The following is a 15,451-nucleotide window of genomic DNA, read 5'->3' on the forward strand; positions in this document are numbered from 1 at the left end:
TCATTTAATGATGATTTGATGATAATGTTCATTTCTAATGTAGTATCTTAGCTTAGGCCGCTATAATAAAAATACCACAGACTGGCTTAAACAACAACAAATTATTCCCCACGGTTCTGAAGACTAAGAAGTCCAAGATCAAGGTGCTGGCCAATTTGTTTCCTGGTGAGGACTCTCCTCCCGGCTTGCGGATGACTACCTTTCTCTCTGTGTCCTCGCACGGGGTAGGGTCCCAGGCAGGAGATGGAGAGAGAGAGGGGTGGGGGAGAGAGAGAGATCTCCTGTCTCTTCTGATGAGGGCCCCAACCTCATGACCTAATTCCCTCCCACAGGCCCCAGCTCCAGATACTATCATGTTTGGGATTGGGACTTCAACATATGAATTTTGGGGGTGATACAAACATTCAGTCCACAGCCTATATGGCAAGCCAGTGGGCCAGACATGGGCTCTGTCTACGCAGTTACTGTGTTTGGAATAAATGAGTGATTTGAAGCATCACAAGTAAGTAAATCTGATACTGACCATGGCCATGGATAAGAATGTTTTCTGAATATACTGCCCCCCGCCAGAACAGAGGGAAAGACCGCCATAGCCCGTGGCACAATTGTGCTCAAAGCTTTTCCCTTCTGAGGGACTCTCCTAAGGGAGCCAAGGTATATTCCCCACTCACCCACCCCCTTACCCCATTATGTTCACCAACTCGTCTGTACACAGACAGAAGGCTTGCTGCAGAAAAAGACACCAGAACATCTTTTCTTCCGTTTAGTTTAGCAAAGACTAGCAGGGAAATCTGTGGGAAGGTGGCGCTAATGAGGTTACTGGGGGAGGTGAGAAGCATAATGAGTGTCAACCGTCAATGGTGAGGGAGACTAGGTGGGATGAGGCATCTTGGCCACATAGACAATTTGGAAATCTAAAATTGGGGGGGAGGATACTGGTGTAGCAAGACAGTCTCACCATCAATCATCACACAGCCGGCTCACTCACTCACAGCTCTGGTCTCTGGTACATGGGTCAGAGACACCCAGTTTAAATCAATACCTGTGGGGGAGCCTGGGTGGCTCAGTCGGTTGAGCATCCGACTTCAGCTCGGGTCATGATCTCACGATCCGTGAGTTCGAGCCCCGCGTCGGGCTCTGTGCTGCCAGCTCAGGGCCTGGAGCCTGCTTCGGATTCTGAGTCTCCCTCTCTCTCTGCCCCTCGCCCGCTCACGCTCTGTCTCTCTTTCTCTCAAAAATAAATAAACATTAAAAAAAAATTAGCAGGTATTGATTTTTAAAATTTTTTTTTAATGTTTTTATTTATTTTTGAGACAGAGAGAGACAGAGCGTGAGCGGGCGAGGGGCAGAGAGAGAGGGAGACACAGAATCCAAAGCAGGCTCCAGGCTCTGAGCTGGCAGCACAGAGCCCGACGCTTGACTCGAACCCATGAACTTCAAGATCATGACCTGAGCCGAAGTCAGACGTTTAAATGACTGACTGAGCCACCCAGGTGCCCCTAAACCAATATGTGTTAACTTTGTTTTCAGGTTTTTAGACAAGAAGTATATCCTTTACACTTTAGTTGCTCGGTAACACAATTTGTGTCTCTGTCACCCACTAGAGAGAATGAAATTAGAGTATTTTTTTAAAGTTTATTTATTTTGAGAGAGAAAGAGAGAGGCAGAGAGAGAATCCTAAGCAGGCTCTGCACCGTCAGTGTGGAGCCCAACATGGGGCTCGAACTCATGGAACCGTGAGATCCTGGCCTGAGCCGAAACCAAGAGTCAGACCTTAACCAACTGAGCCACCTAGGTGCCCCAATTAGAGTATTTTAGTGCACACAAATGTTCATTTTAAAAAGACAGTCTCCGAAAGCATCACGGACAGGGAGTGAGTATACTGAGGAACCGTGCTATGATATTATCCAAACACGACAGCACAGCCCTAGGGTGTTCTGAGGCCTCAGTCGCCCCAAAAGGCTGAAGGCCCGCAGGCAGTTCTGATGACAGCAGTCCCTAGTCTGAAGCCGAAAGTCTGCCAGAGGGTGGGGGAAGGAGCTCAGAGCATCCACCGAAGTGGCTCCACCAGGCGGCTTGAGATCCAGGCTCTGGGTCGCACGGCCTCCATGTTGGCATATGGCGCATGGCCAGGGATGTCGGCTCTTGTGTTAGTCTGCTCAGGCTGCCACAACAAAATACCACAGACTGCAGGGCTTATACAATGAAATATATTTTCTCACAGTTCTGAGGCTGGAAGTCTAAGATGAGGGTGTCAGTGTGGTAGGTTTCTGGTGAGAACTCTCTTCCTCGCTGGTGGACAGCTCCTTTCTTACAGGGCCTTTTTTCAGCACTTATGCAAAGCACATGGGGGTGGTGGGTTGGGGACTCAGCCCTCTGGTGTCTCTTCTACTAACCTTGTGGGATCAGGACGGCACCTTATGACCTCCTTTAGCCTTAAAATTTTGCTTAGGGGCTCATCTCCAAGCGTAGCCACACTGGAGGTTAGGGCTTTAGCGTATGAATTTTGGAAGGACACAAACTTTCGGTCCACAACAGCTCTAGACAAGTGTCTGGCTTTCAATCCCTGCTTTGTTACAAGCTAGCTATGTGATCTTGAGGACGTTTCTTTAACTTTCTAAACCTCAGCCATCTCTGTGGCAGTAATGGGGCAATAATGGTATCTACGTCAGAGCATTGTAAGCAACAGGGTTGGTGAGGGCCCAGTGTACAGGAGGTGTGCACTAATTGTTAACATTATTAACAGGGTCCTCTACGTTCTGAGAATGAGTTCCCTCTACAGGTATCCTGGGAATCCAGTCCCTTCAGAGCTGGATTAACCTTCATGGATTTCTACAAGGAAGACGAAAAGACAGGTTGGGTCGGGGACCCAACCCAAGGGTTCTAGAGAAAGGATTGAGTGTTACAGTCGATAGTAGCTCTACCCACTCCTCCCATAAAGGAGGCATCGGGAGGAACTGAGCCCTCCACCTGAACGAAGGGTCACATTGGATGCCTCTGGCTTCTTTTTAGCTTTAAAAAAACAAAAAAGCTTCTCAACATAACTTCTCAGGTTATGAAAGGTAACCTAAGTTTATTGTATATAGTTTGAAAGTACAGAAAACTATAAATAACATAAGAATCACCTGTAACTCTTCCATTCAGAGCTAACTCTAATGACCTTTCTTTAAACTCAGAGAGACCTGACTGTGAACCCGATCCTTCTCCTGGAGTGGTGTGGCCTTTAATTTCCAAAACTTGTGTTTCCTCCTCTTATGATGGGGCTAATGTTCCTGCCTCGTTCCCACTTCTCAGGGTTGCCCCGTGGTTGAATGCATGGAAAATGCCAGACGCGGGGTGTTAGCTTACCAAGAGCTATTGCTCTCGTTTCTCTTGAAGAAGATACCCTTGGCTTTTGACAGCAGCATCAAAGCTAGGACAAGAATCCCCAGTAATTTATTATCGCATCGCCCTTCAAAGTCCCGACCCTCCAGGTGTATACTCTGAAGTATGTGTTCTAGATTAATAAGCAAGTCAATATTCTCATTTACAACACTGACATAAACAATTTGCCAGCATAAATATTCCTACTTTTCCTCTTTAAAGTAGCTTTAAAAGGTGAGGATTATATATTTGTACAGAGGGCTGGGGCGGGGGGTGTCTTCTTTCGGCTGCCCCTACCACCACCATCACTTCCCTCTTCTAGTGCAAACTGAGAAGGTGCATCTCTTCTTTCGTGGTCACACTTGGCCTTGACTTTGTAATGAGAGAGAGGGAGATTGCATCTCTTAGGCTCTCCGGGTTTCTTTTGGCCAGAGTGCTTATGTCCATCACCTGAGAACAAACTCATTTCCTAGTTGCATATTAAATTAAAACTCCAGTTTTCAGGTTTTAGGACAAAAGATCTGAAATAATGTTCAGCTTCCTCCCAGCTTCAGGCAATAAGCTTGTGGCCGTGACGGTCCCATTTTCCCATCTCTCCAGTCCCATTTTCCCATCTCACTGCCGCCTCTCTGCCCAGTACCTTCCTCACTAGGAGAGGGGCCCCTTCTCCCCAGAGCTTGGAATGATACCTGGTGGGGAGCAGATGTTCCTGGGAAACAGCTGTTGCGGTCCACTCCCAACACCTGTGTTGTTCCCCAGCACCGCCCCAGCAGCAGCCCCCCAAAGGGCCAGCCCCTCCTAACAGCAGGAGAGCCTGGTGGTTGACGCTGTGAATAGGCACAGTAAACTTTCTTGGTGTTGAGATTCCAGGCACTCCAGACTGGTCATCTTGACAAAAACAAACTGCTTAATCAAGTGTATCTAGGAGAGCAGGCTAAGATCTCCAGATAGCTGACTTACCTCCTTTCAAGAGGTATTCCTTCAACAGGTTCTAAAGCCTTTTCATCCTGGGACACAGCCTCCCCACAGCTTATCTGGTGGCAGGCAAATGAAATGGCAAGAAGAAGAGGACATCTGTTGGTGCCTCGGCTCTGTCCACAGGTTTTTGCTGTATTGGAAAAGTGACGAAAGCTGAGCATTATCCTGAACGTAAAGTTGCCAGATATCCCAGGAAACAAATATGGAACAGCCTACCATTCACTGCTTTAAACCACCTGATCATGTTGGGGGTGCAACAAGTGCAGCAAGGCCATTCATTCATTTGTTCACTGGTTTTGAGTATCGTATACAGGAGGCTGGGGATGAGGAGGGAACAGAAACAATGATCATTGATTATACTGTTGACTTGGAGGACCTCAGTTCACAGATGCAGATAGACTCCAGGGCCATGAAGTCTATGAAGGGGCAGGGAGTCAGGAAGCCTTCTCAGAAAGGGGGACAATTGAATTGGGTCCCGAGGAATGAGAAGTTTACCAAGTAGAAAGGTGGGCTTCATCTGAGCCTTGGGGAGACCCTGCAATGGCGAGGTCTCCGTCCCCCTGGCCAAACTTTGTCCTATATTTTCTAGGCCTAAATGAAAATCATTTCTGTTCAGATACCTAAGGGTCAGGAGAGTTGTAGATCCAACCAAAGTGGGCTCCCTGGACGGAATTCTGATTTGCTCACCGTGACCACAGCTGTCTGAGCACTGACCCCTTCCCCTGTGTACCTCCCCCTTCACACCTCCAGCCCCACAGTGGCTCCCCCATACATCCCCCACTCTGCTCACAGCCTCTTGCTCCTCGATGCTCCCAGGAGCTCCTGCCTCCAGATGTACAGAGAGAACAGCTGTATATTCTTACCTCTTCTGCATCTTCACATATCTTCTTCCTATGAGCCTTGAACTTAGCCTTTCTTGAGTCTGTTTCCTCTTCTGTGGATGGGCATGATAATAGCTTCCTCACAGATTTGTTGGAAGGATCAAATAAAATAAACTATGTAAGTTGACAGGGACCTGGCTTCCATTGATGATGGCTGTCATTCTTCCCATGCTGTAAGACCTTACATCACAAATAATCTCTTATTCTCCTAGAACTTCAGTCTTTCCTTTGACTCTTTCCTAGCTGCTTGAAAAATCTTGGGTCTTCTCTGTCCTAAATTGGTACCTTACCTCAGCCATATTCCTCAGCCCATTTTATGGCTTCTTTTATTCACAAAGAATTGACAAATTCCCACAAACTTGCCTTCAACCACCATTTATCAAAGACTTGTTCATCTCCAAAACTGGTCAAGATCTCCTTGTGGTCCCTATTCCCCTCCACTGCATGGCCACATTTAATGCTAATGGAAGGGAGTTCCAAGAGGAAGAGAATGGTTAGTGGTCAAACGTGGCCACTCAGTGTATGTTCCATTTTGAGTTGATTTTTTATAAGATTTGAGATTTAAGCCAAGGTTTATTTTTTGTCTATGGATATCCAATTGCTCCAATACCATTTGTTAAAAAGACTATCTTTCCCCCCCCCCCACCTCCATCAAATTGCTTTTTTGTAACTTTGTCAGAAATCAGTTGACCATACTTGCATGGGGATATTTCTGGGTCTTTATTCTGTTCCACTGATCTTTGTGTCTATCCCTCCATTCATATCACAAAGTCTTGATTACTGTAGCAATGTAGTAAGTCTTGAAATCAGGTAGACCGATCCCTCCCACTTTATTCATCTTTGTCAAAATTATTTTAGCTTTGTCATTTCACATAAACTTTAACAATAAGCTTGCCTCTATCTACAAAATATTTTTGCTGAGATACAAACTACATTAAACATGTATATCCATTAGGGGAAAATTGATATATTACTATGTTGGGTGTTCCAATCCATGAACGTGGTATGTCTCTCCACTCACTTAGATCTTTGATTTCTTTCATCAGCATTTTGTGGTTATCAGCATACAAATCCTGTATATGTTTTCTTAGATTTATGCCTATGCATTTAAAGTTTTTTGCATCATGTATATGTGTTCATTGCTAGTATATAGAAAAACTAACTTCTTATGTTGGTCTTTTATCTTGCATTCTTGCTGAACTCACTTGTACTAGGAGTGGTTTTTTTTGTTTTTTTTTTTTAAGAGAGAAAGCACGAACAGGCAAAAGGGGCAAAGGGAGAGAGAAAGAGAACCTTAAGAAAGAGAACCTCTGTGCTGAGCATGGAGCCTGATGTGGGGCTTGATCCCACAACCCCAGGATCACTAACTACCTGAGCAGAAACCAAGAGTCAGATGCTCAACCGACTGAGCCACCCAGGCACCCCCTAGGAGATTTTTTTTTTTTTTTTTTTGTAGATTCTTTGGTATTTTTTACATAGACCATCATGTCATCTACATATAGAGACCGTTTTATTTTTTTCTTTTTTGATCTATATGAAATATATTTCTATTTCTATTTCATTTCATTCGTTTATAGTGCTGGCTAGAATTCCCTTTATTGACTAGCAGTGATAGTGGAATGCTCGCCTTATTTCCAGTGGACACCCTTGCCTTATTTCCAATTATAGGTGGAAAGCACTCAACCTTTTTTTTTTTTCTTTTTAATGCTTATTTATTTTTGAGAGAGAGAGCACGAGCAAGGAGGGGCAGATAAAGGGGGAGAGAGAGAACCCCAAGCAGGCTCTGAGCTTGTCAGTACAGAGCCCAACGTAGGGCCCAAACCCAGGAACTGTGAGATCATGACCTGAGCCAAAATCAAGAGCTGGATGCTCAACCGACTGAGCCACTCAGGCACCCGAAGCATTCAGTTTTTAATCATTAAGTCTTATGTTAGCTATAGGTTTTTCAGAGGTGTTCTTTATTAAATTTAGGAAGTTAACTTTTATTCCTACTTTTATGAGAGTTTTTATCACGAATGGATGTTGAATTTTGTCATATGTTTTTTTCTGCATCAAATGATAGGATTATGTGGTTTTTCTTCTTTAGCCTGTTAATATGGTGGATTACATTGATTGAATTTTCAAATATTGAGCCAACATTGCATCCCTGGAATAAATCCCATTTACATGGTGTAGAATTCTATTTACACGTTGCTGAATTCTACTTGCTAATATTTTGTTAAGAACTTTTTTTTTTTTTTTTAATTTTTGAGAGACAAGAGTGTAAGCAGGGGTGGGGCAGAGAAAGGGGGAGAGAGGATCTGAAGCAGGCTCAGAACTGACAGCCCAATGCAGGGCTCTAACTCACGTGCTGCAAGATCATGACCTGGGCCAAAGTCTGATGCTCGACCGACTGAGCCACCCACGTGCCCCTTGTTAAGAACTTTTTAATGTATATTCATGAGGGATATTACCCTATAGTTTTCTTTTTTTTGGCACTGTCTTTGTCTGGCTTTGGTATCTGAGGAATACTGGTTTCATAAAATGAGTTGGGAACATTTCCTTCTCTTCTGTTTTCTGGAAGAGATTGGCATTAATTCTTCTTTAAGCATATGGTAAAGTTCTCTAGCTTTTAAAAATAGTGGTTCCAGGGGTGCCTGGGTGGCTCAGTCAGTTGAGCATCTGACTCTTGGTTTCGGCTCAGGTCATGATCTCAGGGTTCATGAGTTCGAGCCCCACATTGGTCTCTGCGCTGACAGTGCGGAGCCTGCTTGGGATTCCCTCTCTCTCTGCCCTTCCCTCCCCTGCTCACTCACTCTCTCTCTCTCTCAAAATAAATAAATAAACATTATTTTGAGAGAGACCGAGACAGCGCGAGTGGGGGAGAGGCAGAGAGAGAGGGGGACAGAGAATCTGAAGCCGGCTCTGCTGACTGCAGAGGGCCCGACGTGGGGCTCAAATCCACAAACCAGGAGATCATGACCTGAAGCAAAGTCCAGCGCTTCACCAACTGAGCCACCCAGGCGTCCCTAAAATTTTTTTATAAGTTTATTTATTTAGAGAGAGAGAAAGAGAGAGAGAGAGAGAGAGAGAGCAGGGGAGGGGCAGAGGGAGAGAGAGAATCCCATTCAGGCTCTGCACTGTCAATGCACAGGCCGATGCAGGGCTCGAACTTGAGAACCGTGAGATAATGACCTGAGCCAAAACCAAGAGTCAGACACGTAACCAAGTGAGCCACCCAGGCGTCCCCCCCCCCCCCCCACAAACCTTTTTTCAAATAGTGGTTCTGGGGGACCCAGTCTGGACCACATAAAGCTGAATCTCTGGGGGTAGAGCTTTAGTGCAGGTGCTTTGCAAAGGCTCTGCCAATGAGCTTATTCGTGTGCAGCCAGCTGTGGAGCTTAATGTGGTAGTAGTGGCCTTGAGGCAGACATGGGAGAGCCAGCTGGAGCCGAATCCACCTGAAGAATGACACGGATTCAACAACTGTGAGGCTTGGAGAATTTGGCTCTGTGAGACACGCCCCGGGAGCCCCTGATACCTTTGGGACCATATGGTACAGTGGGGACACTGTTCACACAAGACCTGTGGTTTGACTTGGCTACTGAGAAGCCATAAATCCCTTACTCAGCAGTTTCAGCTTTCTGATTGGTAAAATGCCACTCCTTGGGTTGTTCTGGGACTAAAACAACACAGTAGATAGGAAAATGCTTTAGAACCTACACATCATTTTGGGAAGGTAGACACTGATGTTTCTTTGGACCCCGGATGCACCCTTACTGCCACTGTGTCGTGATTCCCAATAAGTCTCACTATGAGGTCAGTGGGAGGCTTGTGACCCCAGCTGGTTGTAGGACCAGTGTTCTCAGGCCATGGGGAAACTTCCTCCCCCTCCCTGCTCACTTACTCTGCCCATGGGGTTTGGACTCTGATAGGAAGAAGTGGGACCTTGGTTACAGTGAAAAGGGACTTTGACCTTGACTGGTGCCTCCCTTTCACCCTCCATAGGAACATGCTTGCCAATTCAGGCAGCGTGAGGATTCTCATCAAGGGAGGCAAGGTGGTGAACGATGACTGCACCCACGAGGCTGACGTCTACATTGAGAATGGCATCATCCAGCAGGTGGGCCGTGAGCTCATGATCCCCGGAGGGGCCAAGGTGATCGATGCCACTGGGAAGTTGGTGATCCCTGGAGGCATTGACACCAGCACCCACTTCCATCAGACCTTCATGAACGCTACATGCGTGGACGACTTCTACCACGGGACCAAGGTAATGTTCCTGTTCGCTGAAGGTGCCTTCCTTCCCTTTCGGTTTCTTCTGTTTGTGGGGTTGCTCCAGACTAGACCCATGTGAACAGGATGCCCCTGCTGTATTGCTAAAAGGACGAGGGTGCTCTCATGGGGCCACTGTGGCAGCTGACATAGGAAATTCCAGGCTAGATGTCATAGATCTCCATGGCTACCGAAAAGGAGGTATGTAGGCCTGTTTTACCGATCACATCACTTACCCGTGTGCCGAGGCTGGGAACTGATTTTATTTTTATATGGTTACATCATGTAATGCAGACCTAGAAGAAGAAGAGAATTATAGCTGGTGTTTGTTGCTATGCATGTATGTGACGGGGAGTGTGGTATTGATCTGAAGAACTCCTTTATGGATGATCAGCTAAATTAATTCCCCAAAGATTGTGAAAAATAGATATGCTTCTTCTAGATGATTTTAATGGCAGTAATTATGAAACAAACATGGCTAGCAATCTTGGATTATCTCTCCTAGCTTGTTCATTATTTTTAAAAACAGCTGGAAAAAAAAACAAAAAACCTGGTAGTGGAGCCTCTTTTAGAGGGAGTTGTCATGGGCAATATTTACTGTTATTGAGCTGAGCCAGAGCTGTGGTATGTTGCTGAATGCAGAATACGAAAACCAAATGAATTAGGAGGAAATTAACATTTTGCAAAAAAAGTCACGTGTGGATTCTTTTACCCTTCTGTGCTCCCGAACCTCTGTTATTGCTGTCACTCCTCTGCATTGTAATTACCTGTCACATGCCAGCCTCTCCCTGAACACCAGAGTATGGGCTCCTTATGGCCTTGATGATATTCCTCTGCTTTCCCAGATCCTGGCACTGACCAGAACCGGAATAACTACCCAGTAAATGTTTGTTGACTGAATAAGTGAAGAGTGCTTATGCATCAAAGTTACCTATGAAGGTTTTTTACCTTTTTTAAAAAAAAAAAAATGTTTATTTATTTTTGAGAAAGAGAAAGAGAGAGAAGGGGAGGAGCAGAGAGAGAGAGAGAGAGAGACAGAATTTCAAGAAGGCTCTGTGCTACCAGCACAGAGCACAATGTGGGGTTCACACTCATGAACCAGGAGATCATGATCTGAGCCAAAATCAAGAATCGGACACTCAACTGACTGAGCCACCCAGGTGCCCCTGAAGATTTTTTTAAATGTAGAATTAAATCAATTTCAAGGACCACAAGTCCCTGACCCTGGAGGCAGCCCCTTCTACTGTCTGACCTAATAAAGGACTTGGCCTCTAACACTCTCCGGGCAAAAGGGATCCACTAGCTACTGGTCCAGGGGCTGTAGTCAGCCCTCTGTCCTACTTTGGCCCACAGCCTCAAATCCCCACGGCCCTCCACCCTAAAATGCCGCCTCTGCTCTACCGGGGCTTCTCAGGGAGCCCTTCTCCCATGCTTAGGTGTCTCCCCTTAGGATCCATTTTCCTGGGGGTTCAGAGGCTCCTGCTAGGCAGTGACCGATGAGGCTCTGCAAACCCACCCCTGAGGAGTCTGGCTCGGGCAGGCAGAGGCTGGCCTTGGGGTCACAGGGCAGTTGGCCTCTAAGGTCTCCCTGAAGATACGTTCCCATCCTGCTGCAGGAGCAGCAGACCAGACCCCTGGACGGCTGAGCTGTGAGGAGTCACAGTCGCCGTAGCCCAGCCGGTTCTAAGGCAAGGATGGGCTCAGGACTAATACTCTAGAATCCAGGGCCAAATCTGCCTATTCTAGCAGAGCCCAGAGAAGAGAGGCAGTAGGCAGACCCTTCCTACTTTCTCTTCTGAGAATTCCCCCAGGGCCTGTGAGTAAGGCTTCACTGAGGAAATGGGGAGCCCCAGCCCCATCAACTTCTGCAGGGTACACGAGTGGCAGGACTTCTTTGAAGGGAGCGAGCACATCCACTTCACTGTCCCCAAGTACTGGAGCCAGGCCAGGCCTGTTTGGTTTATGGTCATCGTACTGTTATTTTTGTTGAAGCAGAACATATGTACAGAAAAGTATGCAAATTGTAAGTATACAGAATTGTCACAACTGAACACACCCTTGTAATCAGCACCCACATTGAGAAACCAGACTTTACCAGCACCAAAGTGCCCCTCCTTATGCCCCCTCCCAGTCACTACTTCTTACCAAGGATAACCACTATCCTGACTTTTTATACCATTGTTTGAAAAAAAAAAAAAAAAAAAAAAAAACAGCTTAGCAATCCCTATCAAAGTAACACCAGCATTCTTCACAGAGCTAGAACAAACAGTCCTAAAATTGGTATGGAATCAGAAAAGACCCCGAATAGCCAAAGCAATCCTGAAAAAGAAAACCAAAGCAGGCATCACAATTCCAGGCTTCAAGACCTATTACAAAGACGTAATCATCAAAACAGTATGGTACTGGCACAAAAACAGACACACAGATCAGTGGAACAAAATAGAGAACCCAGAAATGGACCCACAAACATGGCCAATCAATCTTTGACAAAGCAGGAAAGAATATCCAATGGAAAAAAAGACAATCTCTTCAGCAAAAGGTGTTGGGAAAACTGGACAGCGACATGGAGAATGAGCCTGGACCACTTTCTTACACCATACACAAAAGTAAACTTAAAATGGACAAAAGACCTGGACATAAGACAGGAAGCCATCAAAATCTTAGAGGAGAAAACAGGCAACAACCTCTTTGACCTCGGCCACAGCAACTTCTTATGGAACGTGTCTCTGGAGGCAAGGGAAACAAAAGCAAAAATGAACTACTGGGGCCTCAAGATAAAAAGCTTCTGTACAGTGAAGGAAACAATCAGCAAAACTAAAAGGCAACTGACGGAATGGGAGAAAATGTTTGAAATGACATAGCAAATCAAGGGTTAGTATCCAAAATCTATAAAGAACTCACCAAACACAACACCCAAAAAACAATCTAGTGAAGAAATGGGCAAAAGACATGAATAGACACTTTTCCAAAGAAGACATCCAGATGGCTAACAGACACATGAAAAAATGCTCAACATCACTCATCATCAGGGAAATACAAATCAAAACCACGAGATACCACCTCACACCTGTCAGAATAGCTAAAATAAACAACTCAGGCAACAACAGATGCTGGCGAGGATGCGGAGAAAGAGGATCCTTTTGCATTGCTGGTGAGAATGCAAACTGGTGCAGCCACTCTGGAAACAGTATGGAAGTTCCTCAAAAATTAAAAATAGAGCTACCCTACGACCCAGCAATTGCACTACTAAATATTTATCCAAGGGATACAGGTATGCTGTTTCGAAGGGACACATGCATCCCAGTGTTTATAGAAGCACTATCAACAATAGCCAAAGTATAGAAAGAGCCCAAATGTCCATCGATGGATGAAGGGATAAAGAAGATGTGGTGGATGTGACGTGTGTGTGTGTGTGTGTGTGTGTGTGTGTGTGTGTGTGTGTGTAATGGAGTATTACTCAGCAACCAAAAAGAATGAAACCTTGCCATTTGCAGCAACATGGATGGAACTAGAGGGTATTATGCTAAGAGAAATTAGTCAGAAAAAGACAAATGTCATGTGACTTCACTCATGTGGAATTTAAGATACAAAACAGATGAACAAAAGGGAAAGGAAGCAAAAATAAGATTAAAAACAGAGAGAGACAAATCATGAGAGATTTTTAAATACAGAGAACAAACTGAGGGTTGCTGGAGGGGTGTTGGTGGGTGGATGGGCTAAATGGGCAAGGGGCATTGAAGGAGGACTCTTGTTGGGATGAGCACTGGGTATTATATGTAAGTGATGAATCACTAAATTCTATTCCTGAAATCACTGTTACACTATATGTTAACTAACTTGGATGTAAATTGAAAATAAATAAATTTTTACAAAAAGATCATAGAAACCAAAAAAAAAAAAAAAAACCCAACAGCATAATTGAGATATAATTCAGACATCATACAGTTAAGAAAGTAAGTAGGTAACTAAAGTATAGAAGTCCATGATTTTAGGTATATTCACCATAGATTGGTCCTGGCTGTTTATATAAATAAAATTAAGTGGTTTGTACCTTTGCATTAGCTTCCTTTGCTCAGTATTATTTTTGTGAAATTCATTCATGTTGAACTTATTCACTTCCACTGCTTTATTGTTTGATGTACCACATATTGGCATTATCAATGCCAATAATACCGTTGCTGTGAATGTTCTTGTACATCTTTCAGCAAATGTATGATCACATATCTGTTGAGCACATTCCTAGGAGTAGAATTGCTGGGTCATAGGGGTACATGCGCTCAGCTTTAGGATAGGCCACCAAATTATCTTCCCAACTGATTGTAACAATGAATACTCCCAGCTGTAATATAAGAGAGACCATAGTATTTACCACCAACAGGACTCTGATTACCACTGGGGTCCCTGCTGGGGTCAATTCTGTAGTGTGCTCGAGCGTCGCGCCCAAAATTGTAGCTTTCTGGCTCCTGTCTCCACTTGGGAGACCTTCAGTCTAAGGTCAGATGCCATGCTGTCACCACGCTGTCTACCAGCCTCTCAGAGGGCAGGCTGGCCTTCTTTGTCTTATTTTTCACATTGTCATCTGCCGGGACCTCATTAGCCGGGAGTGGCAGGTTTTCCCCTGAGAGCCTTTAGCTCTTTATAGCCGATGAAAACCCCAGCACACGCATCTTTGTGCAAGGTGGTGGGTAACTCCTGATCTTTTCCAGGCTTCTCATCCATGGGAGCAGCTGCCTCTGCAAAACACGTAAAAGCCCCTCTGTGATTTAAGGCCCCCCAGTGCATGTCAGGCCCTAGTTGTGCAGTGTTTAAAGACCCAAAGATCCTACGCCACGCTGGCTACCGGCATCCCCCAAACCAACCCTTTGTTATGTCCGTACTAAGCAAGATTGGATCTTGACACCCTTGTGCTCGAGCCCTTATATTGAACATCTGTTTCCTAACGTAGCCCCTGACTCAGCCTTCCCTGGATCCCATATATAGACCCTGCCCAAAATTCTGCCACAGTCTCCCAGCCTCCCAAGAGCCGGTTTCCTGCCCCAGTACTCCCAGCCTTCCATTCCTGGATTTCTCCTTCACCTTGGTGCTCCTACAGGGGGACGCTTGGGCTTCCTCTTTCTTCTGGTCGCTGACCATCTCCCAGGGAGAGAAAATGCTCTCCTGTTGCAGTGCTGCTCCAGGGACATGTCGATTTAATTATTCACACGGCCTGTGGCGCTCGTTCAGAGGCCGTGCACCCTGATAGACCAACGCTGACCTACTTTGTACATTCTAAGAAAGGTAGCAGTTGATTGGCTTGAAGCATCTGGATTTATAATAGAATAATAATCCTAAGGAAAAGCTCACCCGAGTGATTAGCCTAGAGAGAAAGAGAGATCAAGTTGCATCTTTTTGTTCTTGTCCGACAGATCCGCGGGGCCTTGAACTCTGCGCCCCCTAAGCTATTGCGTGCCTGTCAATTTGGCGGCAGCAGCCAGGGCTGGGAAAACAAAACAGTTGAAAGCCTGGCTCTTCCGAGAGCATCTGGGTCTCCATTGTACTGGGTCTAAAGGGATTTCTCTAGCACTTTAACAAATGCTTCGCCTGCTTTCAGACGCTGTGGCAGGCGCTGCCTGGCACCCCTGGCTCTGCATCCCATGCGCACAGCGGGCCCTTGATCCTCCTCCCCGCCTCCTCACACCCTCCCGACCTGCGGGCCCTGCCCTCCCCAGCCCAGAACCTAGGTTTCCCGGAAGCGGAGCGCCAAGACCACCTGCTTGTTAATAATGCAGACCCCATTGAAGAAAGAGCTTGTCTCCCGCGGGGAGGCAAGGCCAGGATTTCAGATGGGTCATGAGGTCTTTTATTGTTATTCTCCTTAACTTGCTTATAAGTTATATTTATTCTCTTGTGTGTAGCTAATGCTACATAATGAAGAATGTTAACGCAGGGTCTTGAGATCCACCCCACCAATGGCTCTCCGCAGCGAGGTGGGAATA

The 15,451-nt window shown here is 45.7% G+C and overlaps 1 protein-coding gene across 2 annotated transcripts in view; it reads left to right on the top strand.

Moving 5' to 3' along the window:
- Positions 1-15,451, top strand: part of DPYSL5 (dihydropyrimidinase like 5) — a 101,167-nt gene that overhangs the window by 35,232 nt on the left and 50,484 nt on the right. For both annotated transcript variants that reach the window (XM_060650625.3, XM_060650616.3), the window contains one exon: positions 9,210-9,474. In XM_060650625.3, the coding sequence (XP_060506608.1) occupies positions 9,214-9,474 (261 nt within the window). In that variant the 5' untranslated portion in view covers positions 9,210-9,213. The remainder of the gene's footprint in view (positions 1-9,209; positions 9,475-15,451) is intronic.

The sequence above is a fragment of the Panthera onca genome, chromosome A3 (assembly GCF_046562875.1).
Source record: "Panthera onca isolate mPanOnc1 chromosome A3, mPanOnc1 haplotype 2, whole genome shotgun sequence".
Lineage (NCBI taxonomy): Eukaryota > Metazoa > Chordata > Mammalia > Carnivora > Felidae > Panthera > Panthera onca.